The sequence below is a fragment of the Peromyscus maniculatus genome, chromosome 13 (genome assembly GCF_049852395.1).
Source record: "Peromyscus maniculatus bairdii isolate BWxNUB_F1_BW_parent chromosome 13, HU_Pman_BW_mat_3.1, whole genome shotgun sequence".
Classification (NCBI taxonomy): Eukaryota; Metazoa; Chordata; class Mammalia; order Rodentia; family Cricetidae; genus Peromyscus; species Peromyscus maniculatus.
In genome coordinates, this window is record NC_134864.1 from 9197580 (window position 1) to 9223922 (window position 26343).

Consider the following 26343-nt stretch of genomic DNA (forward strand, 5'->3'; position numbering starts at 1 on the left):
CTGTGACGGGTCCTGAGCGCTTGGCCAGAAGGTGGCAGCAACCTCTTACTTAGTCTTGTTCCATTTCTTCTGAGGAATGTTGGTCACCCAACAGTCTTGTCCGCTGGCCCCTGAGTGTAGCCTCTGCCATTGCCTCTGCCATTGCATGGGGCCGGTGATAGTCTGCTCAGTTGCAGGGTACTGCAGGCCGGCCACCAGTGAAGCCTCAGAATGCAGCCATACTCTGACAGTCTGAGCTCTCAGCTGCTGCCTCCAGGACTCCAGCTCAGGCCCTACCCTGTACTTAGGGCATCTGCCCCAGGTTTCTCAGCCTGCCAGTGTTACACAGCCTTTCTTGCTTATATTAACACACCCAAGATTCCTACCACTACTGGTCCATTCTGTGTGCAGTCATGGCCAGTAGCCAAGCCCAACCGAAGTCTGTCACCTCTTTACCTAGCCGTTCCTTTTGTCCATAGTTGAGTATTTATGGACTCTGCTGCCCTACCCTGGCCTATCACCAGCTGCTGGCAAGTGCACCTTTGTCCCTCTGAGGAGCCTTGTTCCTGAGGGTTCCACCCCTTGTCCTGCAGATGTTGGCAGGGCTGGTTTTTGTCCCCACCACTCCAGCACTCCCACGGGAAAAGGAGATGGGCAACTGGCTTTTTGCAGAGCAGACCACAGGATAAAGCTGCCGAAGCCGGCCCTCAGGGAGAGGTGCCGGGTCTAAGGACCTGGAGACCCTCCAAGCCCATTCGCCCCAGAGACATTCCAGGAACCTCCCCTCCAGTCCCAGCTGCGCTCCAGCCTCAGGTGCCGCCCGCCAGCTTCCGCCCTCGACAGCGGGCGTGGGAGCCGCCGTGGGTCGGGCGCGGCCTCTTTCCCTAGCTCCCGCCCCCGGCGCGTCTCCAGCGGGCTCAGAGCTCGGCGAGGCGCTGGGACGGCCGCCGGGGCTCTGCTTGCCATGGCCCCCGGCCTGCGTAGCCTCCCGCGGCGCGGCCTCTGGCTACTGCTGGGTGAGTAGCCCGGGCTGGCGGTGACCTGGGGCCGGGAGGGCAACACCTGAATGCACCTTTCACCTTAGAGCGCAGGCTCCGCCAGGGCAGAAGAGCGGTGATGCGGGCAGGGGGCTGCACCACCTGACGCTACCGCGGAGACGGGACGGCTTGGGCACATCACCCAGCCGGCCATCTGAAGGCACCAGCAACTTTTGTCCATACAATGGACAGCTTGCTTTCCGGGAGGGATGGGAGCGCGGGGGATCGCTTGAGTTCTCTGGCGGGCTCCAAGGTGATGCAAGCTCCCTGAGCGGGCAGCAGCTTGCAGATGTGTTTGACTTCATCAGAGCCACAGCTTAGGGATCTGGACACTAGCTATAACTGGAAACCTGACTGTCACCTACAGCAGTTGCTTGTTGAGGCCGTTTCCACGGGGAGTTTGTTGTTGGCTAGATAACTTGGCACTTGTGGCTAATAAAAATTAGAGGTGGCAGACTTGCTGGGTTTCTGTTTTAGAGTGATCACGAACTACAGCCCAGGGGTGGCCGACAAAAAACTACTCATCTCACTTCCCTTGTCTGTAATGCGGCAGAGTGCTGTCAGGACCCTGGGCTGCCATCCCTATTGAATAGATTTCAGGTGCACAGCTACCTTTTAATGAGAGCAAAACAAGGAGTCCGTCTGTGTCCCTGGAAAGGCCTTGTGATTGAATGGTTCTTGTGGTCTTTACCACACCCGAGGTATTGGTCAGAGGCACCTGCTGCTCTGGCTCTGGTGCTGGTAGAGGCTGGCCACAGGCATGTTTATAGACAAGGAAGCCGCTCGGGACAGTGTGGCCTGTCCGGGGAGCCTGGGCAGGAACGGCACTGAGAGACCTTCCATTTGTGAGCAGATCTCACTCATTTGTAAACCTCGCCAAGGAGTGTCGGGTCTGCAGAAAAAGTCTGTCTCTGTGTGAGAGAATCTGAAGGTGGATCTTGCTCCTTCCATGTCTCAGCTACACTCACATGAAAAGCAAAACCTTATAATAATATTGCTGTCTTCAGCTGTGTTAAGATCCTCTTGGCTTGCTATGGAATTTTAGCTTCAATTTCCGAAGAAATGAACATTTCTGTATTAGCAAGGCAGAGAGCTGGTGGAGCAATTTTTTCTTTTTTTAAGAATAAGCAAATAAATAAAAGTTCTTTACCAGTGCACCAGAGTCTACACCCTGGAAGGCTTGTGTAAATAGAAGACTATGTCTGACCACATATAAGGACCTCCCGTGTTTACCAGGAAGAGGACTCTTCTCGCAGTCCAATGTCCTGTGCTCCTGACATAGCCCTGAGTGGCCTGGCGATGTTATGTCTTGGAGAACAAGCACAACTTTATGAGGTTATCGGTGAATTAATGTCTTTGGAGCCCAGCTGTGACGAGTGGAATCTCTGAGCTCACACTGTTCTTCCCGGGCCCTGCTACTGGCCAGATCTCCTTGGTGATAGAGTTTGGTATCCTGAATGGCTGTGTGGAAGGGTTTCTGTTTTTACTTTGAAGTTATCGAATCTTCAGGGCTAAGATCTTATCTGGGACAATTTTATAAACAAGCTAGTTCTTTTCTTATTCTACCTGCTGGCTTTATTTGTAGTTTTCAAAATATCAGCAGATATATCGTTTTCTTTTCTCCCTGAGTACTGTGTGTGCCATTGTGTTTACAGAAGCCATCTCCTGGAAGACCACGTGCATTTTTTTTTAATTTCATATATAATCATCAAAAAGTTCATCAGCAGTCAGCAAAGATGTGAGCTGTGCGGTTACAGGGCAGACCAGCTTGGACGACTTTGGTGACTGCTTGGCAAGCCGCCCCTGTTTTTGCAAACTTCACTTGGGGCATGCCAGCCGTGGGCATGATCAGCTCCCAAACTTCTGTACCCGAGGTTCTATACCATGCCTCTCTTGTCTATCACACTGGGAACCTAGGAGGGGGGATTTGAGAGTCTGTTTGAGAAGCGGGGAGTTGAGAGACTATTTGTTAAACTACAAGTGAAGCGAGCATCCCAGGAAGCCAGAGTGTGGCTATGATGCTGTTTTTATCTGGATGTAGTTCTAGCAGCCAGAGTCCAGATCCAGGCTCCCACTTGCTAATCAAATCACCATGTCTGTTTGCTATGACTGTGAGCTTGGAGGCAGAGTAGGATTCTCGGGTGTTTGTCCTTCCCTGCACACATACTGGATCCGTGTGAGGATTGTCAGTCTAGCCCAGGGCTGCAGAACAGTATTTTCGTCCATGCTGGGCTACAGGGAGTCGTAACATAGGGAACTGTTTTTAGATGCAATCCTTACTTGGGGCAAATAGTTTATTGGAAAAGTCTGGTGATTTCCCCACACACGCGCCCCAGAATGAACCAATTTCATTGTTTCTGATCAATCTTAAGCTGGCACCTAGTAGTGTGTGTGACGTGGGTACCACATGTGGTAGGAATTCTGGTGAAAACGCTGAATCAGGGAGTGCCTTCCTAAAGGCACCCCTCCCTCAGGCCACAGCCCCTCCTCCCTGAGATTCCATGTGTCCTGCTGGCCTATACCTTCAGTGGGGGCACTGGCCACTGGGATGGTCACAGGCTGGACAGGCAGTTTTTTTCCTGGGGCCCTGGAAAAGGTGGGTCTGTTTTCAGAGTGGATCTGAGTACCAGTTGCCAGTGTACAGCCTGCAGGCCACAGGCTTCCCAGCCAAGAGTCAGAGAGACAGATGTACTCCTCATAACTTGTGAGCCCCAGTTAGAACCCACTCCAAGAACCCATCCAGTTTGGGCCAAGTATCCAACCTTCTACAGGTCCCATAGCTCAGAGGTCAAACAATGTCAACACAAGGAGGGCTAGAAGCCTGGGTGCTGCTCAATAGCTCTCCTCAGCTGTGCCCTACAGCACACGACATGCCCCACTCCTCTGACAGAGTGCTGTGTCCCCAAATGTCCATGATGCCAAGGTGGAGAAATGCCCCGTTTCAACCATGAAGTTGCCCCCTGCCCTCACCTCTTTATCTGCTACAACCGGCCATGTGGTCAACATGCTTTTTAACTGGGAATGGCGGCCCACGCCTGTAATCCCAGCACTCAGGCTGAGACCGAAGGATCACAGAACAGACCAGCTTGGACAACATAGGGAGACCTTGTCTCAAATAATCCAGATGTATCAACAACAAAAATACCGCAGAACTTGGAAAGATGGCGTGCTGGGTAAAAGCATGGCTGTACATGTCTGAGAACCCGGGTTTGAGTCCCCAGAACCCACATACAATCCAGACACACGGCTCAAAGGTCTGTCATGGCAGTGCTCTTAGGGAGATGGGAGACAAGGGAGGCTGGACGTTCTCAGGCATGCTGGTCTGCCAGATGCCACAGAAAGGCAACAGATCTGCCTCCACTCGGGAAGTTGGTAAACACCAGTGCCGGAGGTTGTCCTCTGATCTCCACACACCTGTGTTCACACCAGTGTGCATACCCACAGTCCCCTTGCAACTAAACAAGTACAGATTGAGATATATAGCATAACAATTATTCCCATAGCATTTATATTGCATTATGCATTCTAAGCCACTTCAAGATTATTAAAACAGTAGACAGCTGGATTTGCGGTTTGTAAGTAAACACCACTCCATTTTCCCCGAGGGTCTCGTGCATCTGGGAATCTGAGTATCAGCAAGTTCCTAAAAACCAGTGTCTGGAACCCAGGGGGTGACCGAGTGCAATGTGTGTAGCAGGCTGTGAGGAGGAGACCTGGTGAACACAGCTGAGGGGTTGGAAGAACTCTGAGGAACTTCAGCACTGGAGGGGGATGCAAAGAACCTGCTTCTGGAAGCCATGTTGACTGAGGTAAAGCTAGAGGGGGTTGAGCCATTGAGGCTCCCTTGGCACTTAGAGGACAATGAGAGCTTGAAGGAAAAGTATGCTGACTGAGCTGTCTTACAGGAGCCCTGGGCTACACCCCATCGTGGGCTGATAGGCTACAGGTGCTGAAGCTGGCTAGACCTGGGTGGGGAATGACCCCGGAGCCCCAAGGTAAAGGTGTAGGACAGGAGCCTTGGGTAAACTGGAGTTTCAGACAGGTGTTTCAGATTATCCTGTGTTGTGCAATATTTGGGGGGCATACTCATACTTTTAAGATTCTCTGAAATTTGAATTGAGAGGAGGCATTCTGTCATTTATTTGCTGAATGTAACAGTTCGTCCATGCATCCTGGAGGCAGGTCCCCTTAGAAAGTGGGGCAGACTTTGAGATCTTTGCCAGCAATTAACCATGCAGCTCACACACGATTGTTAATGAGTATTCAGTGACGGGTAATGACTGGGGGGCACTCACCATCCTAAGACAGAGCACCTGTGTGGCCTGGGCAGGCGTCTCCATGATGAGTAAGGTGACCTGCTGATGTCCCACACAACCCAAGTCAGAAGCTCATTTTTTAATAAAAGGGGGACCTGCAGGGCCCTGGCCCCTGTTTTGGGTAACTGTTGCCTTGCTTGCTGACCTTGACCTTGATATCCTCCCAATGCTAATTTCCTGCCAGGTTCCACCCTCCTGAATGCTTAAGGGAAGTTCCTTGTCTGTGTATGGTGAATAATGGGCGTTAACAGCTTAGATGCAAGATTGTAAAACATCAGTAGCGAACTTCTCCCCTCCGGGATCCTCCCATTGTGCTGTAAGCCTGTAATTAAGGCCTCCTACCCCCTTCAAGAAATGACATTTGACATTTAAAATTATATATATATATATTTGAATGTATATATGTATATATATATATAATTGAATGAATACTGCAAATGTAATCTATGAATATCACAAATGTGATTAATATGAGTGTAATTTTAGAAAGAAAGAAAGGAAGGAAGGAAGGAAGGAAGGAAGAAAGAAAGAAAGAAAGAAAGAAAGAAAGGAAGGAAGAAAGGAAGAAAGGAAGAAAGGAAGAAAGGAAGAAAGGAAGAAAGGAAGGAAGGAAGAAAGGAAGGAAGAAAGAGGGGCAGTAGCTGGTAGACAGGTGTCTATGTGAATCGAGGGTTCATAGAAAGAGGCATGGTCAGGAAAGATACTTAGGGCCTTATCTAGGTCAATGTCAAAGCCTCAGGCAGATGGGGTCAACTACATGGTGGTTGGAGACAGACCCTGGCTTTTGTGCAAGCCTGTGGAGGGGAGGCCAAGTTCACTGAGTCAAGTGAAGGCCCCAGAGAAAGGAGTGTCCACAGCTTCTCCCTCTGCTCCAGCAGCCTCAGGAGGATAGGCTGAGACAATCCCAGGTGTCACTGGGCACCTTGACAAGTCAGGAGGGATCAAAACAGGTAACTGGGTCACACGTGGAAGGGGGTAATTCCCATCGTGATTTCCCGTGTTACCCTTTAACAAACTCACGCAGACCTTTGCTCACGGGTGATTCTCTAGTGATGGCCTCAGTGGCTAGACTTTGGGGAGGGATGGTGACTTATTGGGAATGGCATTGAACTTAAGCATCAAAAGACGCTGGCGTTGAGACCCTCTGTCCAAGAGTCCACCCTTCGACTGCATCTTCAGCCAAGGATTTTTTTTTAAATAACTTATTTATTTTTATTTTATATACATCGGTATTTTGCCTGTGTGAGGGTGTCAGATCTTGGAGTTACAGATAGTTGTGAGCTGCCATGTAGGTGCTGGGGATTGAACATGGGTCCTCTGGAAGAGCAGTCAGTGCTCTTAACCACTGAGCCAGCTTTCCAGCCCCTCAGCCAAGGAGTTACGGACTGGCTCCTTTCTGCGGGTGACTTCTTTGGAGTCCTGTGCTTTTGGCTGCCGCTATGAATGAATGAACCGTGCTCCCTTATTCATTCCTGAGTGAGGCTGAGCTAAAAAACACACTTTAAAAAAAGGATTCATTTTTTAAAAATGTATTCATTTTCCTGCATGTGTGCGGAGGGGGGCAAGTGTGTCATGGTTGACAACTGGAGGTAGAGGCCAACTTTCGGGAGTTGGCACTCTCTTTCCACCACGCAGGTCCCCAGGCGTGGTGACAGTGCCTTTGCCTCCTAAGCAATGTCCTAAGGCCCAATAGACACTGTGTGTGTGTGTGTGTGTGTGTGTGTGTGTGTGTGTGTGTGTGTGTGTGTGTGTCCTATGTGGTATCTCCCTTCTCTTTGTGTTTCTTGTTTTGTATTTGAGCCCCTCCCAAAGCTTTCCAAACAGGGCACTGTGCCAGCTACTGTGACAAGTGACCTCACCACCGCCTCCCAGGCGTCATGGGTTTTGGTTTTGATTTTTTTTTTCCACACATCGGAGTAGGGGACTGGCCACAGCAGCCTTCCTCTCCTGTAGGGGTTGGCAGTAAATCTGCCTTTCTCCTGTGGCACAAAGGCTTTTCATCTCACTGTCTATAGCCAAGAGGACAGAAGGATGGAGGATACATCGTCTTCCCGTGTATGAAACATTGTTTTGTCACATTAAAGAAGAACCATTAGCATGCACAGAGCAGCTTGACCTGCTGGCCTGCTGAGAGTGATAATAGAGAGCTACAGGACGCTTCTCCCTTCCAGGCTGAGCAGGGCTCCTAAAGCCCAGCTGCTCAGGAGTTCCTGCTTGTTCTTGCCTTTATTATTCAGTATTCCTAAGTGAGGTTGCTCGGCACTTTCCTCCATAGCTTTATCTCTAGGATTGAGGTTCCCTTCCACACCTCTGACCCTAGGTACCAAAACAGGCTGCTGGCAGGATGAGGCCATTCCTGGGAGACCTGAGAGTCCTTTTTCCTTGGGGACTGTGGCTGACCACCTTGGAGGGATTTTCCACAACTGTCTTGCTGCTTGGGATTTTGTATCTTCTTTGCAGTTACATCTGTTTGCTTGCCTAGGGCTGTGTCCATTCCGCGACCCCCATCATATTCTGCAGGTGGTCCCTGACTTACCGCGGTTTGACTTAAGATTTTTTTTTCTTCCAATGATGCAGAAGCAATTCCCCACTGAGTAGAAACCACACTTCAGATCTTGAATCTGGACCCTTAGCTGGATCAGCAATTATTGATCTAGTCCCTCAAGCTGCAAGCATAGTCTCCAAACAGCTCTCAATCCCAAAGGAACAACCAACACTGTATAGTGTACCCTTCGATAAACACCCTGACCCAAAACAACATGGAGAGGGATGGGTATAGTCCTCACCTCGTAGGCTCAGGCTGGCTCCACTCCACAGCTGCTGCTGTTCTTGGCAGTCATCCCATAGAGCTGGCATCTCCAAAATGCTCCAGGGCGACTGAATCTGAACCTCTGCTAGAAGCCTCTCCCAGCCTCTCTTCTGGGACTCCAGCCCTGCCACCCAGCGCCACGCCTCAGCTGCTCTCCATGACTCCTTCGTGCCTTCAAACCTGATCCACCTGGGTGACTCGTACACTACCTAGTTCAGCTGCCAGCATGAGACACAGCCTCAGCCCCCTCTGGACCACAGCTTCTGTATGCTGACCCTGAGCAAATCCTCCCAGATTTACAGTCCTCAATAACATTGGTCCCTTCTTAACCACCGCTCCAGCTCACCAGCATCTATTGTCTCAGCAAAGCAAAAGCTTTCACTTCAAGCTTGGCGGTGGTGGCACACACCTTTAATCCCAGCACTCCTGTGGTGGAGGCCAGCCTGGTCTACAGAGTGAGTTCCAGGACAGGCAGAGCTGTCACACAGAGAAACCCTGTCTCGGAAAACCAAAAACCAAAACCAAAAAAAAAAAAAAAAAAGGAAGATACATTTGATGATTGATATGGGTCCCAGCTTACTATGTGTTATGCCATCCTTGAGTTGGTGGTCCTGGGCACCTGGGTCCTTGTTTAGAAAACAGCCATGAGGAGTAAACCCATGAGCAGCACCCCTCCATGGCCTCTGTGTCGGTTCCTGCCTGACTTCCTTAAACAATGGGCTATAAGCTGGAAGATGAAATAGGAATACAGAAATGAAAGTAAAGAACAGATAAGAAGACTTCATAGAGAAAATATGACAAACCACAACATATTAACATGCATAGAAATAGAAAAAGAGGCTAAGACCGGGCTGTGGTAGCGCATGCCTTTAATCCCAGCACTCAGGAGGCAGAGGCAGGCAGATCTTTGTGAGTTCGAGGCCAGCCTGGGCTACAGAGTGAGATCTAGGACAGGAACCAAAACTACACAGGGAAACCCTTTCTCAAAAACAAAAAAGTCTCACTTCAGTGATGTGGGTCTCTTGTTAATCACAGCTGGTCCTTGAGCCTCAGCCGAGCAGAACCACAGTTTCTTATTTCGAAACATTAAATGGTCCCAATAGCGTCTCACTTCCCTCTCCAACTGTGCAAGCCGAGTCTCTGTCACCTGCCCTGCTCCTCCGTTCGTTTGTCTTGGTTCTCACAGCAGCTCACTGAGCTCTGAACACTCAGTGACTTTTCCAGGCCAAAAAGACTCCCACAGTTCTCCCCCAAACACACAGCCATGCTTGTCACCGCGATATCCCACTCTTGGTACCAATTTCTGTCTTAGTTAGGTTTCTATTGCTATGATGAAACACTGTGCCCAAAAACAACTTGGGGAGAAAAGGGTTTATTTCATCTTCCAGCTTATAGCCCATCGTTTAAGGAAGTCAGGCAGGAACCGACACAGAGGCCATGGAGGGGTGCTGCTCACGGGTTTACTCCTAATGGCTGTTTTCTAAACAAGGGCCCAGGTGCCCAGGACCACCAACTCAAGGTTGGCATAACACACAGTAAGCTGGGACCCACATCAATCATCAACCAAGAAAATGCTCCACGGGCTTGTCCACAGGCAGGTCTGCTGGGAACATTTTCTCAGTTGAGGTTTCCTCTTCTCAAATGACTCTAACTTGTGTCAAGTTGACATGAAACTAGGCAGCATGGCTGATGTTTCATCCCTGTGACAAAATCCCTAACAAAGCCAACTTAAAGGAGGAAGGATCTGTTCTGGTTCAGGCTCTCAGAGGTTTCAGCCTGTAGTCACATGGTCGTATTACCTCTGGACGGTGCTGAGGCAGACTATGGCAGCAGGAACATGTAATAAACACAGCTGCACAGCTCATGGCAGACAGGAAGCTGAGGGAGATGAGGAGGAAAGGGTCTAGGGACAGGATCTAGCCCCCAAGGATCTACTCTCTTCAAAGTTTTCATCAATTCCAAGAGTCTGCCAAAATAGCAACCCATCACTGCCCCACCCAGAAACCACACCTCAATACTGCGACATCAGTCATTGGGACATTCCACATCTAAACTCTAGCACAGGGGTTAAGGCAGCACCTTCGTTCTCTATTCTGTGACATTTTCAGGTTATTATGTCCTCCATCTATAAAGCTATAAGTCCATTGTATGTCTGGGAGTGCGTGTATACGGTCACTTCTCAAACTCCATCCATATTAGTGGGTGTTTGCCTTTCTTGGTCCGCTCTTGTGATCTCGTATTTTTTAGTTTCAGGACAGACACTGCCTAGTGTCTTAGTGCTTTTCCCTCTGAAGAGTCAGTACTGAAGATCACCTGATCGATTTTCTTTGAATGCTTTATCCACCTGGGTGAGCAAGCGTGCTCAGTCTGTCCTCTGCTTGACTGAGTTTGGTGAGTTTTTGTCTGTCTTGTGCCCGCCGTTGGCGTCTTCAGAAGTTTCTGTTTGTAGTTTCTGTTTCCTTTTGACACAGAAAGCATTTGGAAAACAGTTTTTAAGACTCCCAGTAGCTCAGGCTTTGGGGATCCCAGACAGTCATTATGGGTTTCATTGCACCATGGTTGGGAGACAGATCTGCCATAGCCACCCACTTAGCTTGACCTGTAGGTGACTTCTTACCCCTACACATTGACTTTTGTAAACAGCCATGAGCCGCTAGGAAGAACGTAGCAGTTTTGTGTTGATTCTCATTCTTTAATTAAAACTCCTAGCCACTGGGAGTCTTAAAAATTGTTTTCCAAATGCTTTCTGTGTCAAAGAGGGAATAGAAACCACAAACAAAAACTTCTGAAGATGCCAACAGCGGGCACAAGACAGACAAAAACTCACAGAATTCAGTCAAGCAGAGGACTGACTGAGCACGCTCGCTCACACAAGCGGAGAGGACATTCCTTGTGTTAGGTTAAAAACCTCAGTCCTGTGTGTCCTTGTTCACTTTACTTGTCCAGATCTGTGAGCTTTGTAGACCCCACACTGAGGAACTATCCATTCTTCCTGTCACTAAGATGTGTGCAGGAGACAGACGGGGGCTTATGCACATAAAAGCCAACAGTCACTGCAGCATGGAGCTCAAAGCACCACCTTCTCTGCCCACACGGTGCTTTTGACATTTTATTTTTAACTGTGCCTGTCTTAGTCACGGCTCTCTAGAGGAGCAGAACAGATAGCATGAATTCATGTCATGGAAGGGGACTTCCTAAATTGCCGTGTACACATGTGTTGGGTAGTGCAGAAACAGCTGACTATGTGCTGAAGAGGCTGAGCACCTGCTAGCTACCCGATCCACAAGACTGAAAGCCTCAGTAGTACCAATCTGGTACCTAAGGCCTGAGAAAATCCCTGGAGAGCCCCTGGTCTTCAGTCTACGTTGGAATGCCAAAGCAACCAGAGTCTGGTGAAAGATGGCGGTAAGCGTGGCAGCAGCAGAGCAGATGCCCTCACCAGCAAGAGGGAAAGGCAGGCCAAGAAGCAGTGGCTTTTCCCCACGATCTCTGTGTATACGGACCACGGCTGGAAGGTGTTGTGTACTCTGCGGGGAGCCTTTTCTTTTCTCAGTTAATCCCTTTCAAAAATATCCCTGCACAGGCCTGCCCAGAAAGAAGCACATCTCTTAGTTGATTCCAGATCCAATCAAACTAATAACCAAGTTCCCTAAAGTATGTCTCAAGTTCACTTTCAAGTGTACGGTTACATGCACTAGGTATATTCATGGAGTCTTCAGCCCAGAGACCTCCAGAATGACTGAAAATCTGTCCTCATTAAACACTAACCACTGATTCCCTCTTCCTCCATCTCCAAGGCACTGGCAGCCTCCACTCTTCTTTCTATCTCTGATTGTCTTAGTGTGGGTTTCTATTGCTGTGAAGAGACACCATGACCATGGCAGCTCTTATCAAGGAAAACATTTCATTAGGGTGTTCACTTACAGTTCAGAGGTTTAGTCCATTATCATCATGGCGGGACATGGCAGCAGGCAGGCAGACATGGTGCTGGAGAGGAGCTGAGAGTTCTACATCTTGATCCAAAGGGAACAGGAAGTGGACTGACACTGGGCATAGCTTGGGTATAGGAGACCTCAGAGCCCGCCCCCACAGTGATACACCTCCTCCAACAAAGCCATACTTATTCCAATAAAGCCACACCTCCTAAGAGTGCCACTCCTTTTGAGCTTATGGGGGCCAATTACATTCAAACTACCACAATGATTTTAACTATATTCCACAGTATCTTATGGAATAGAATCATGTGGAATTTATTCTTCAGCATATGTTCTCAAGCTTCATCCAGATTATAGTGTGAGTCAAGTTTTCCTTCCTCTGGAAGGTCAAATAGAATTCCACTGCATAGACATACCACATCCTGATTATTTCTCCATCCAAGGAAAAGCATTTCTACTAGTCACATGTGCAAATGCCTCTTTGAGGTCTCTTGGACATTCACTCAGAATAGGGGGTGTTGCATCACGTGGTGATTTTATCTTTGCTTTTTTTAGGAGCCACTGTTCTGTGTTCCACCACAGCCATGACACTCCACACTCTTGCCAACAGTCCACGGAGCCTCCTTCCACTCTCCCCTCATCCTCACCAGCCATTGTTCCCTTCTGGTTCTGCTGTTCACAGCAGCCATCCTGAAGGCACCATCTGCTACTCTACAGAATTGCATGCATTGGCATGTGTGTGTGTGTGTGCGCGCGCTTTGCATACATGCATCTTCACATGGCATGTGTATATGCACACAGACACAGAATAAAGAAGAATGGGCATACTTGCCTCATTCTGATATTGGAGGAGATGCCTTTAGCTTCTGTTGTATACAGCCTTTATCTTGTTAAGATCTGCTCCTTCGGTTCCTAGTTTCCTCATGAAGCAGCGCTGAACTTTCTCAAAGGTCTTTACTGCATCTACTGAGATGACTCGGTGATTTTTATCCTTAATTGTGTTTCTGTGTTGTGTTACATTTATTGGTTTGCATATGCTGAATCAACCTTGCATCCCTGGGTTAACTTGATCAAGATGTATAATCTTAATATGTTCTTGAATTCTATATGCAGGGTTTTGGTTATTTTGGTTTTTGTTTGTTTGGTTTGGTTTGGTTTTTCAAGGCAAGGGTTCTCTGTGTAGCCTGGCTGTTCTGGAACTTGCTTTGTAGACCAGGCTGGCTTCAAACTCACAGAGATCCACCTACCTCTGCCTCCAGAGTGCTGGATTCAAGGTGTGCGCCACCACACCCAACTGTATGCAGGTATTTTATTGAACATTTTTCATGTTCAATTCATCAAGGTAATTGACTATAGTTTTATTTTGAGACAGGGCCTCACTATGTAGCCCTTGTTGGCCTGGGACTCACAGAAACCCACCTGCCTTTGCCTCCCAAGTGCTGGGACTAGAGGTGTGAGCATGCCAGTGGGTCTCCCCAACAGGTATGCGAAAGTGTGTTGTCCAGTCTGAGTAGTTGTGTAGTTTCTGTGGTTTAGCTTGCTTTTTTTTTCTAGTTTTATTCTACTGCTATCTAATAAGATACTAGAAATTCTCAGTTCTATTTGCTAAGACTTGCTTTGTGGCCTTGAAGGTGGTCTAATTTAGACACAGTCCTTCAGGCTGCCAAGATGCATATTTTGCATCCTCTACTAGGTAAAAAACTCCAGACAAACCTCTTTAAAAAGCTGGGTTGCCCCAAACCCAGAAAGACAGTTATGGTATGTACTTACTCATAGATGGATTCTAGATATAAAATAAAGAACAATCAAACCACAACCCATAGAACCATAGAGGCTATATATATAGCATGGAGGTCCCTAGGACGACTGTGGCTTATAATAAATTTCAGTTTTACTCAATTATTGAAAAAACCAGCCAAATGAATGGAAACACATGAACTATGAACCAAAGGCTGAGGGGCCCCCAGCTGGATCAGGCCCTCTGAATAGGTGAGACAGTTGGTTGGCTTGATCAGTTTGGGAGGCAACTAGGCAGTGGGACCAAGTCCTGTGCTCATTGCATGAGTTGGCTGTTTGAAACCTGGAGTTTATGCAGGGACACTTGGCTCAGTCTGGGAGGAAGGGACTGGACCTCCCTGGACTGAGTCTACCAGGTTGATCGCAGTCCTCGGGGGAGGACTTGTCCTGGAGGAGGTGGGAATGGAGGGTAGGCTGGGAGTAAGGGGAGGGGGTGGGAGGGGGGAGAATAGGGGAACCCATGGCTGATAGGTAGAACTGAATGGTATTGTAAAATATATATATAAAGGAAAGGAACCCTTCTGCTTCCTGCTTCCTGGTGTGATCAAACTGCCAGGAGGGTTCGCTCCTAGTCAGATCAGAGGACTACTTCAGCTGTTTACTCAGTTCTGTATTCATGAGTGTATTTTCTCAATTTATCTTAATAAATTTCCCTAATACTCCTTTAAAAAAAAAGCTGGGTTGCCAGCATTAGTGTCAAATGATGAAAACCCTTTGTTGTCCTGGGACTGTGTAGGATGAGCCTTAGGGATGTCAGAGCCACCCACACAGATGGAAGATGCCCTGGAGACCTGGTATGGGGGCAGAGATGGGGCAGAGGATTATTATCCCCTTGCCCTCGTGTTCTCCGGATGTCCTTGTTCTCGTCACCTCCAATTCATCTGTGGCTCATCTGTCACTGAGGGTAGTGGAGTGCAAGTGTTGTTTCCTGGTACCTGGTAACTGCTGGGCATCACTGTGACATGGCAGTGACCATCATCTCCTGGGACTCTCCTATGGTTCCAGAGCCTCTGAGGACGAAGTTATCCTAGCTCTGGGGATGGCTGCTGTCTGAGAGGCCCTGAGCCCACATCTCCAGGGCTTCTGAGACAGGCACACCATCACTCCTGGTCTCCTAGGCCTGTGGTAGCTTCTATCTGTGTGTGATGCTATTTAGGCTCAGTTGGGGCATTTTCCAGTAGGAGAGAGAAGGAGCCGAGTCACAATATGAAATTCTTAAGTTATCACAGCCTAGGGGAGTGCCTGCTGTGACAGGAAGCTGAGGGAGCCATATTGCCTCAGTCTGGGTTTCAGAAAACAGCGGTCCTCAGTGATTACATTTGCCAACACACAGAATGGGCCCTTTGGCTCCAAGGGGTGAGTTTCAAGCTTGGGGCAGTTTTACTATTTTCTGTTGCCTGTCCTTTAAGAAAGATTAGGGTACTCTTCTGACTACAAAATGAAGCTGCTCTCCAGATCTGCCTGTAGAACTGCCCATGGCCACAATCCAGATGTGGACTCTGCACTCTCCAAGGCAGGAAAGGATGAGATTAGCAGAAGGACAATGGGGCTGGGCAAGCAGGTCCTCCTTTAGGAGGTGGAGGGATGACTTGAGGAAAATGGGGCGGGGGGGGGGGGGGGGGGGGGACAAGGGCCAGGCCAGGTAGGATCAGTTCTGTGGGCAGACCAGGGAGACACTAAACTAGCCAGGAGATCTTGGTTTTGAAGGCAAAAGGTCGGGGAGGGGAGCATCCCCCAGGGAGTATGGAATGGATATGGTTGGTCCTTCTGGTCCCCAGCACCAATTCTGGTCTTAGCACTGGTTTTCCTGTTGGGGACCACTTCTCCACAGGAAGCAGCACAGCCTCTCTGGAGAAACTGGCTCTGTGCATCTCCTGGTTCCCTGGCCCCTTCACTTGGAAACACCAGGTCTCCGTAGCAGATCTCAGGGCTGCTGTCAGCACACATTGGGTTCTAATGTCATGTCACCCAGAACCTTCCCTGAGACATCCCCTTCTCTGCCCTAACATTGACTCTTCCAGAGTGCCACAGGCACCCTTGCCCTTCTTGGTCAGTCCCTTGCACCAGGGATGGCCTCGGGCACCTGGCTTCCATCCCTGTCGCTGTTCCCTGACAGTTGAGTGTGGGTATCTCAGGCATTTGATGACAATTGATGGGCCGCTCTGCTGAGTGCCAGGGAGGGCAACCTGTGAGTCAGAAATGAGTGGGAGGTGAAAGCATGGCCAAGTGGTTCGGAGAAGGAGCCTTTGCCCCTCACCGTGAGCACCCAGGATGTGGTTGTGGCTGTGGAGGGTGTGGTGGCTTCCTCAAGCTTTGGGCAGCTGGAGGACACCTTGGAGCATAGAGTTCATGGGAGGAGGGGTCAGATGAGGCACAGGCCAAGTCTGGGTGCCCAGGAGCCGTGAACTGTAGGGGACAAATGGAGAGAGGACCCCTGACGCTCACATGAGGCTGTGGGTTCTCATCCAGCCCCGGGAGCTTGCTGTGTACCTGGTACCTCCTGTCTACCACAGGAAGGCTTCCACGGGAGATCCTGCGGGGACAAAGGCGGCGAGTTACCCCTTCCCCAGTCTCCCCTGATGCTGTCATTGTCATCAAATGTGCACAGCAGGTTCAGAGGTCCCCAGGCTCTCGTTGTACCCCCGTGGCCTGGGCATCCATACACTGAGCTGCTGCAGGAGTTAAAGTGGGGGCAGAGACTTACCAGGGAGTGGGGGTGGGGTCTGGCTGCCCACTGAGCTTCCCCAGACTCCGAGTGGGGCCCAGGACACTTCCAGCAGCCCCTCCATGGCCCCTCACTGATGGAGGTTTCATGATGAAGGCTGTATGCTGAATCTTCTCTGGAGTGCCTCCCAGGAGCGATTTCCATCTGTCAGCCTTCCCCTTGGGCAGGTCTCCCACCCACGACTACTCCAGAGCTTTTCCTAAAAGCCCCCAGCATCTCCCTTGGTTCTCGGGACTCTGGTGTGTCCCAGCACCTACCCCCTTCCTGGCCAGTCCTAGCTCAGAGCTGTGATCATCTCTGTGCTAAGCTGACTGTCCAGACACGACCTCCAGGCTCTCTTCCTGAGCAGCTGGCCTTCCAGGGTACCCTGCCTTACCTGCCCTAGACCTATTGGTGGGTGATCTCCCTATGGGGAGACTCAGGCCAGCAGGCACTAGTCTGTGGCAGGTCCTCCAGCATGAGAGATAGCCCAGGTTTGTAGAGCTCTGCCACCAGCCCTCACATGGCTCTTCAAGCTGGGCTGTTGTGTGTTATTTATTTGTTTGTTTGTTTGTGATTTTTGTGGGGGAGGTTGTTTGTTTTTTTTTTGTTTTTGTTTTTTTTTTTGAGACAGAGTTTCTTTATGTAGCTTTGCACCTTTCCTGGATCTCGCTCTGTAGACCAGGCTGGCCTCGAACTCACAAAGATCCGCCTGCCTCTGCCTCCCAAGTGCTGGAATTAAAGGCGTGAGCCACCACTGCCTGGCTGGGTTTGTATTTTTAATTGAACATAAGGCTTCACTTTCATTGCTTTGACCACACTGTCAGGAGACATGGTCCTGGGGCTGTTATCGCCATATGAGGAGGGCTCCTATGCCCAGCTCACTTCCCAGGGAATTCACTGTGTGCCCCCTCTGGCCTGCTCTGTGCCACTCTGCCCCAGCTTCAGAGACATTGGCCCTAACCACGTGGGGCACCCTGTCCAGGCTCAGGCAGTCCTATGCTAGTCCTTTTTCCTAGACCTTGGTGGGGCAAGCAAGTGAAGGTAGGGATTGTTTCCTAAGGGATGTTCCAGTTTCTGCTGTGTGGCTGCCCACCCCATCCCCCACCCCCACCACCCCCACCCCTGCCAACCACCCCCTCACCCCTGTGAATATCACATTGCCTGGGGTCAAGCTGTCCTTGTCAGGTAGCTGATGGCTCTGTTGCCTATGACCAGGACTCTTTCTCCTCCTGTTCCTCTCCCAACCTGAACCCCCTGGCCCTCTGTGAGCCACTGAATGCAACTGCCATGTCTGTGACCTCAGCGTCCACATCTGGGCTGGCAGGTGCCAGATCTGCATCCATGGAACTCACCATCTGTCCACCCTGTAATGTCCCCCTCCGGGCACACTGGGGACAGCACCCTCCAGTCTCTCTGTTCTCCACCTTCTCTGTGCCCCCCATTTCCTTCCCTGCCCCTCATGACAGCCTCAAAGGACAGGTCATACTCTTCGGCTGCACTCCAAGCTTCCCTGGGGCCCCATCTCAAGCCAGGCAGCACCAGGGCCACATCTTGGGCTGCGGGGAGCCAACCACGTTCAGCTCTGGTCTGCACCGCCTCAGCACCGCTGAGACTTCAACTCATTTCTGATGTGAGGCCTCGGTTTTTCCATCAGTAAATAGGTGGTCACAGTAAGACTGCCCTTCAGCATGGAAGTGTACCAGAATGCGGGGGACCCAACAGTTCAGAAAAGCCCAGCACTGGCTCCTCTGTGCTCTCTGGATCCTCCAGGTCCTGGGTCTCCACCCTCTCCAAGCCATGCTCCCAAGCCTGAGACCTCCAGCTGCCCACCCACAGGCTCAGTTCTTAGGTCACCCATTGCTGCAGTGGGATCCTTGGTCCCCAGAGCAGTGAGGAACAACTTGATGCTCTCCTGAGATGGGATGCTAATGAGATGAGGCTTTCCCCCATCCCACATCTCTCTGGTGAGGACCAACAAGGATCTCACAGAGCCCTGTGCAGTCCTGCATCCCTCTGAACCCCTTCCAGAGATAGGAAATGACAAGACTGGTGAATGGAGCTGGGTCCTATCAGGAGAAGTGCCCAGCATCATCTGGGAGATCAAGTGTGCCCAGGGACCCGGGTAGTGCGGTACAGCTCCAGGTGCTAAATTAACAAAGTAGACCAGGACCCTCTTCTGAAGCCCACGTGGGGCAGCAATGATTCCTCCCCCTCATATTTGGGACACTACCTGACTGAGGTCAGCCCTTGGATTTGGAGGTTGGCAGGCCTGGGCTCAATCCCAGCAAGTTGTGCCTGCTGCCTGGGTTTCTGTAGCTATGCAGATGTTAGGAGAAACATGCAGGGGGATGAAACAGCGTGAGGCCAATGCCTGGTGCAATGCCTGGTGCCAATGCCTGGTGCCAATGCCCAGGGTAAGCTTGGAGAAAATGGAGGCCATCACCAGCAGCAGAAAGTGCATCCAAAGACCTGGTGGGTCCCATTGTCAGCAGGTGGGGTCTTCACAGATACACAAAGTGACTAAGGAGAGAGTCCACCAGGAGCCTTGGGCACAGTGGTAGTTTAAGTTATCAACCTGACGTGATACAGAAATTCCCTGTGAAGAGAGTCTCTTCTACATTGGGTTGACCTGCGGGTGTGTCTGTGGGTGGCTGTGTTAAGTTCATTGCTGTGGGATGACTCATGCCACTGTGGGCAGCACCATTCCCTAGGGTCCTGAGCTAAGTAAGAGTGGAGAAACTGAGCAGAGCACCAGCAAGTGAGCGTGTGCACACTCACTTCTCTCTGCTCTTGCCTGTGGGTGTGATGTGACCATCTGTGCTAAGTTCCTTCCTCCTGAGTGGCTTTTGTCTGGGGAGGGGGGGAGGGGTGGCGGGGGCAGGTATTTTATGCCAATAAAATGAAACTAGTGACAGGTGTTGTCTCCTGGTCACACCGATGCACGTGGCCCCTGAGGAGGGCTGGCGATGGGTGGGGAGGCAATGGGAGAGGCTGCCCACAGGAAGGAGACCCAGTAGGTGACAGTCCCCGGATGGTCTTTTGCAGCTCACCACGTCTTCATGGTCACTGCGTGCCGGGATCCTGACTATGGCATTCTCATCCAGGAGCTGTGCTTCACCCGCTTCAAGGAGAACATGGAGGCCATCGGGAAGACTCTGTGGTGTGACTGGGGGAAGACCATAGGGTGAGTCCTGTCAGAGGCTGGGAGGCATGCCCTCTCCTTTATAGTGGGGCATCAGGCCACTGGTCTCGGGGAAAGCCAGAGTCTAAAAGGACAGGATTGAGGGAGTACCAGTCATTGACGGGTGGACTCGAGCATGAGTGTGGGAGGAGCTGGGTCCTCAATGACTGTCAACGTGGCCATGGGTACCAAGGGGACAGGAGATGTGGGTTCAGGGTTAGATATCTATAACAGCCAAGTGCAGGTACCTGGGAGCAGTTGAGCCCCATTCAATGCCAGAACCCTGAGTGACTGTCTTGTGACAGAAGCCAGGACTCCAGGGATCTCCCTGCTGGCTCCTTTTATTCTTTTGTCAAGCCAGAGCTGTCCTCCCCATCTCTCTGCCCCGCCCACCCTGGTCAGGGTTCAGAACATTAGAGGCAGGCTGTCACTGAAGGGATGAAGGGGTGGCCCATAGCCCCACCAAGGTGGCACCCATTGAACCTATCCCCTGTCAGACCCAGATTTTTATCCCAAAGGCCCTTCTTCCGACCACAGTGTTTGCTCACTGTCTCTCAACCCCCAGGCACCCCACAGCAGGCATGGGGGTTCTCGCTGCTGGGGCCTTTCCACCAGCAAGAGCAAGGATCAAAGCTTGGTGTGGCCATGATGCATTTTCTAGGCTTTGCTTCTACTTCATTGTGTAGGGTTGGGAGCATCCTGTGGCTCTGGTGGGTAAGTAGGTGAGTGTAGGGGTGTGCGTGTGCGTGTGCGTGTGCGTGTGCGTGTGCGTGTGCGTGCGTGTGTGTGTGTGTGTGTGTGTGTGTGTGTAGTGCGCTCCATGTGAGATTAGAGTATTACAGAAGCCCCGCCCTCAGACAGTAAGTGTTCAAGAGATGAAGAGAGCCTTTGACTCGAGGCCACAGAACAGAAGGAAGGAGTCAGCTTCTCCAGTGCAGGGAGTCAGGGCAGAAATGTCAACAGAGAGAGAGAGGGGTAAGAGGTGGGGATGCTCGTGTATTTTCTGGGAATCCGAAACACTCTTCTAGAAACTCAGATGCCGCTACCTGCCGCCGCCACTGCTGCTGCTGCCACAGCCGCCCCCACAGCCACCCCTCCTCCTCCTCCTTCTCCTCCCCCCCCCCCCCCAGTTTCTAGTCAGAGTGTCTGGTAGGTGTCTTTAGTCTCAAAAGAAAGATCAGCATCCAAGCAAATCTAGGTCAAATTCACTCTGTACTATGGCCAGGACAAAACGCTTTTCAAATGATCCACATACCATCCACCTATACAGCTAAGTGGAATCTGACCCAGAGCTTGAGGCAGCAAAGGAGGCAGACACAATATGGAGTCAGAGACCCCAAGCCTCTTTCCCAGATCCAGACTCTTGGCATCTACAGGTCATGGGAAGGCAGTGTCGTCAGCAGAAGCCCCTCGGGTCCCTGGGAAGCGATCTGGACGGCAGTCACCACCACACAGCAGAGTGGCTGTCTGCAGCTGAGCTCCCAGGAACCCAGCTCTATGGCCTCTAAGCCATGTGATCTAGGCAGCTACAAGCGAGTGAAGCTCAGAGATCTGTCTAGATTTTTCTCTGGTCGCACAAGGAATAGATTCATGATGAATGAACTGTGACAGGCTGCCTGGCATCTGAATGAATTCTGAGACTGATTGAGGCCATTCCACAGAACAGGGTTTTTCCTCCATCACCAAGCATAATACATAATAGGTGTGCAGTCTCAGTGTCCTATGATAACAGACACTTTCTTCCAGTGCCTGAGAGAAAAGAGAGGGAGTTTTGAGGGATCCATGGAGGGGAAGAGGAGGGGGACAGGAAGATCCTTGGGAGGATCTCCACAGGGCAATCGAGGAGTCGCACAAAGAGTGTACTTGGTGATGTCTCCAGAGGCCTCGATGGGGCTCCTGCTGAAGGCCAGACATGTTCTGTGGGATGATGAGGCCCTCTGTGAGCTCCAGAGCCTCCCTGGTAGAGGGAGGCTGGAGAGCATGGGGTGTGGAGCACAGGTTCATGGGGCAGGCCCCACTTTCCCTCGTGAGCCTGGGTTCAGACTTATCTCACCCTCAAGCCCTCCCTGCCCTGCGGAGGCTCCTTTTCTCTTACCGAGGGCAATGACCTTCCCCTGCTCTCTGGGGACAGAGTCTTTGCCTTCTTCCCTGGGAGATCCTTTGCCCCAGCAGGGTTATGGTCCATGCACACTTGTTGAAGACAGTCTCTACCTTGGGAGTTGAAAATGGAAAAAATAGTTTTTTTATGTTGTTGCTGTGATTTAAAAAAAAAAAATTAGCCGGGCGGTGGTGGCGCACGCCTTTAATCCCAGCACTCGGGAGGCAGAGCCAGGCGGATCTCTGTGAGTTCGAGGCCAGCCTGGGCTACCAAGTGAGTCCCAGGAAAGGCGCAAAGCTACACAGAGAAACCCTGTCTCGAAAAAACCAAAAAAAAAAAAAAAAAAAAAATTAACCTGATAGAAAGCAACTTAGGGGAGAAGGGGTTTATCCGGCTTACAGTTCCAGGCTATAGTGATCACCGTAGGAAGTTAAGGCGGGAACTTCCCATCCTAATCATATCCCATCCACAGAGCAGAGAGAACTGAGCCCATGCATGCTCACTGGCTAGCTTGCCCATGCTCAACTCGATTTCCCCACTCTTATACAGTTCAGGGCCTCCTGCCTAGGGAATGATGCCACCCACAGTGGGCTGGGTCTTTTTACATCAATTAACGATCCAGATCATCCCCCATGTGGGCCAACCTGATCTGGACAATGTTTCCGTTAAGACTCTGTTTCCAGGTGATTCTAGGTTGTGTCAAGTTAATGGTTAAAACCAATCATCCCAGCATGAGATGTCTGCAATCATGGTGCAAAACTAAGGTTTGAATTATGCACCAGTGCTCCATCTCCTCTGTCCAAGCTCAAGATGGAGAGTTGTCCCCAGCTCAGATGGGCTATCTAAGCTCAGGCCCTTTGGCTCAGGACCTATGTCCCTGTAGACACAGGTGTCCAGAGGCCCCCAGGAAAGCCCCATGGGCTTCAGTGGAGCACTCAGGGTCTTTATCCATCATCTTTTACTGTGCCCTTCTGGGCTTGGAGACATCTGGCCTCCTCTTCTAAACTGAGGAATGAATCAGGAGTTGGAAAAGGAGAAAGGACAGGTTGTTAAAATCAGAACAGCCTGTTCTTGGGTCTAATTGGCTTCCTGTCTCGGCTGAGCAGTTTGTATTTAAATGAAAGTTGCATTTATTATGATCTAGGGAAGACACAGTAGGGCCCTGAGGAAAAGCACTTGCTGCCTACCCTACATAGATCAGTGATTGCTCATACCTGCAGACTGACAGCCAGGGGAAGCCTGGCAGGGATGATAGAGACATGGGCAGCGTGGCACGAGGATGTTCTGAAGAAGCAGAGGCCGTGGGCCATACATGTGAAAGTAGGAATGATTGGCACCAAGCCAAGGAGAAGTGACCATGGTCAGAGCCTTGGGGTTGTGCAGGTGGGAGAGTCCCCATCACAGCAGCACCCCAACAGATCATCTCAGGCCTGCCAGATCCAGGTCTACGGTCTACACAGTCATGGCTCTAGTCATGTCCCTGCCCTCCTCTCTGGGCCCTGGAAGCCTGTTGCATTCCACAGTGAGGGGGACTTAAATTTCAGGTAGAGCTGAAGACACGAGCCTGATGTTTATAATGTAGGGAGATCATTCTGGGATTCCCAGGTGGGCAGGGTTAATCCAGGGCTCCCTGAGTTGATGCAGGCTCTTGCACAGCAGGGCTTTCAGACTGGCTTTTGCTCTTTGACAACACTGGTCCTTGTCTGAACCCTTCCTTGCCTTTCCAGGTTTCTCTTTTAAGGCGCAGGCTAGGAATCAGCCATCCCTTCAAGGGACCCTCATTGCTTCTATCAGGGTACGAAATTTAGGAATCCAGATATGCATTTTAGAGTCCACGCATACACAACCCCATATTGTGCACACAAATACATGTGTGTACACTCGCAGACACTGGATTAGATGGGACCAGGGTGACTGCATGGGGTTAGAAGGAAACATGGTTAGCTCCTTTTTGTAGGGACTTTACGAACTGGCTTGTGGGGCCGAGAAGATGGCTCAGTGGGTAGGAACACTTGCTGTGCATGTATAAGGACCTGAGTTTAGACCTCCCTGAAAAAAAACCACAAACCACACATGGCTGTACACACTTGTAACCCCAGCATGGGGGAACAGAGACAGGGTTGCTGGGGCTTAGTGGCTGCTGGTTTAGCTGTTGGGAAAAACAATGAGACCCAGGCTCAGTGAGAGACCTTGTCTGGAAGGAAACAGCGGGGAGCACAGAGGAAGGCAGCTGTCTGCTCAGGCCTCTGTCTGCTCAGACATACACAGACACCAACACAAAAATAATAACAATTAAAAGAAAAAAAGAATTGGGGGGCTGGAGAGATGGCTCAGTGGTTAAGAGCACTTGCTGCTCTTTTAGAGGGTCCAAGTCAGGTTTACAATATCCACATTGGGTAGCTTATAACTGCCTGTAATCCCAGCTTCTGGGGATCTGACTTTTTCTGGCCTCCTTGGATACCCATACACATGTGTCATATACACACACATGCACGCGCGCGCACACACACACACACACACACACACACACACACACACACACGTGCGCACGCATGCACACACAGGAAAGAATTGGCCTACACAGTTGCAGTTTGGCAGAATCCACAGGGCAGGCAGTAGGCTGAGAATGTATACAATAGGCCTTGCAGATATGGGGACTCCAAGCCTCAGAATTCTTCCCGGGGATCAGGTAAGGCCCACACACATCACCAGGATTGCTCACTGGATTATGAGCACCAAGCATACTCCCCAAATTCCCTCCACAGCACCCAGACCGGTGACTGATTTTACTAACTGGGTCCCAGGCCTGGCCATGTGGACACACTGGGTGAAGTAAGAGGTCCCTCCTGCCATCTGCCCTTAGTCCTCTGTCCCACCCACTTCCTATGGTTAATGCCTCATTGTCCTCTCCTGGCTCCTTCCTGTGTTTCTTTTGCACGAATGAGCAAATGTGTGTGCTTTTCTTATATCTCCACTCTTACGTAAGGACAGCATATAACAACTCCCCATGCACTTCAGCCCACTCGTCTACTTAGCAGTATGTCCCGGAACTTCCTCACCAGCAGGACAGGAAGAGCCTCTCTGTTTCCGTAACGGCCTAGTCTTCCACGGTGCAGTTTCCCAGCTGTCTCCCTGTGAGAGGCAGCACTCTGTCACTCAAACAGCATTCACACAGGCATCTAGCCCTTCCCACCCAGCCCTCTGTCGGGCAGATACCTAGGCTCACAAGGTCAGAAGGTGTGTCGTGAGGATGGCACTTTCCATGGTGTGCACCCCCGATGCAGCGCCAGGGACACCTGTGTTCCCAAGGCTTTGCCAGCAGAGTGTACCGTCCTGTTAAAACTGTCACCGTCGGAGAAGTGGCGCCCCTGGTCACTGAATGTCGTTCACATTTCAAGGGTCAAGGTTCATTCTCTTTTGGGACTTGTTTGTCCAGCTCTTTTTTTTTTTTTTAAATCGTGTTTCCAGTGCTTTCTGAGGAGATCTGTGAATGCTAAGGAGACGCCACACACGTCTCTCTGACTGCCTTCTGTTGTTAGCCATCTTTGGACATACCTTTTGTTGACATACATTCTTTTGGAGGGGGGTGTTCAAGACAGAGTTTCTCTGTGTAATAGTCCTGGATGTCCTGGAACTCACTTTGTAGACTGGGCTAGCCTGAAACTCACAGAGATCTGCCTGCCTCGGCCTCCCATGTGCTGGGATTAAAGGAATGTGCCACCACTACCCAGCAGCAACATGTGTTTTTTAACTCAATCAGATTCGTCACTCTTTCTCATGGCTGAGTTCAAACCATGGTGGGAAAGCTCTTCCTTACACTGGCTTTTCTTTTGAGCTTATGTAGTTCTGCTGGCAGCAGCTACAATCTGTGCCAGGCTGGAGTTTATCCTGTGTACAGATGTGAAGTGGGAATCAAATTCTATCTTTTCCTGGGTTGTTTCAATTATTACGAAATCTGTCTTTGGCTGGTGGCTTGAGATGTGTCCTTCATAGGACACAGAAACTATACTGGGAAGGTTGGTGTGATTTCAAACAGGTCTCTGAGTCTGCCCGATAGTCCGCAGCCCTCGACAAACCAGGCAGAAAGGAGGACCCCTGCCTGGAAGGAGGGGGTCATTGAATTATTTTTAAAAGTACTCTGTGGCCCAGGGGTGTGGCTCAGTGGTGGAGCATGTACCTGTTTCTGGAAGGCCCTGGGCTCCATCCCAAGCAACACACATGTACATGCACACACACACACACACACACACACACACACACACACACACACACACACGTGCACTCGAGGGGAAGCAGCTCTGTGTGTCTCAGAGACAGAAATTGCCAAGTAACAGCACAGAGCAGCCATTAGCATTCAGGATACTTTCCCACAAGCAGAAGGCTTGCTGGAGTGGCCACTCAACCTGTGGCCTGATCTGATTTTCCACGGTCAAGGTATGCAACTATTCGGGTTTTGTTATTATTATTGTTTTTAAAGGCAGTCT

General features: G+C 50.5%; 1 protein-coding gene and 1 long non-coding RNA gene across 2 annotated transcripts in view; one reads left to right on the forward strand and one right to left on the reverse strand.

Moving 5' to 3' along the window:
* The first annotated feature begins 827 nt into the window (after window positions 1-827).
* Window positions 828-26343, forward strand: part of Ramp1 (receptor activity modifying protein 1) — a 50539-nt gene continuing 25023 nt past the window's right edge. The window contains exons 1-2 of the mRNA XM_006988681.4: window positions 828-995; window positions 19626-19764. Of these exons, the coding sequence (XP_006988743.1) occupies window positions 944-995; window positions 19626-19764 (191 nt within the window). The 5' untranslated portion in view covers window positions 828-943. The remainder of the gene's footprint in view (window positions 996-19625; window positions 19765-26343) is intronic.
* On the reverse strand, window positions 21174-25223 carry LOC121821989 (uncharacterized). The gene is made up of 3 exons (XR_006062892.2): window positions 25076-25223; window positions 24919-24991; window positions 21174-21972 (listed from the first exon to the last, which is right to left on the reverse strand). It is a non-coding gene; the product is annotated as an uncharacterized LOC121821989 (long non-coding RNA).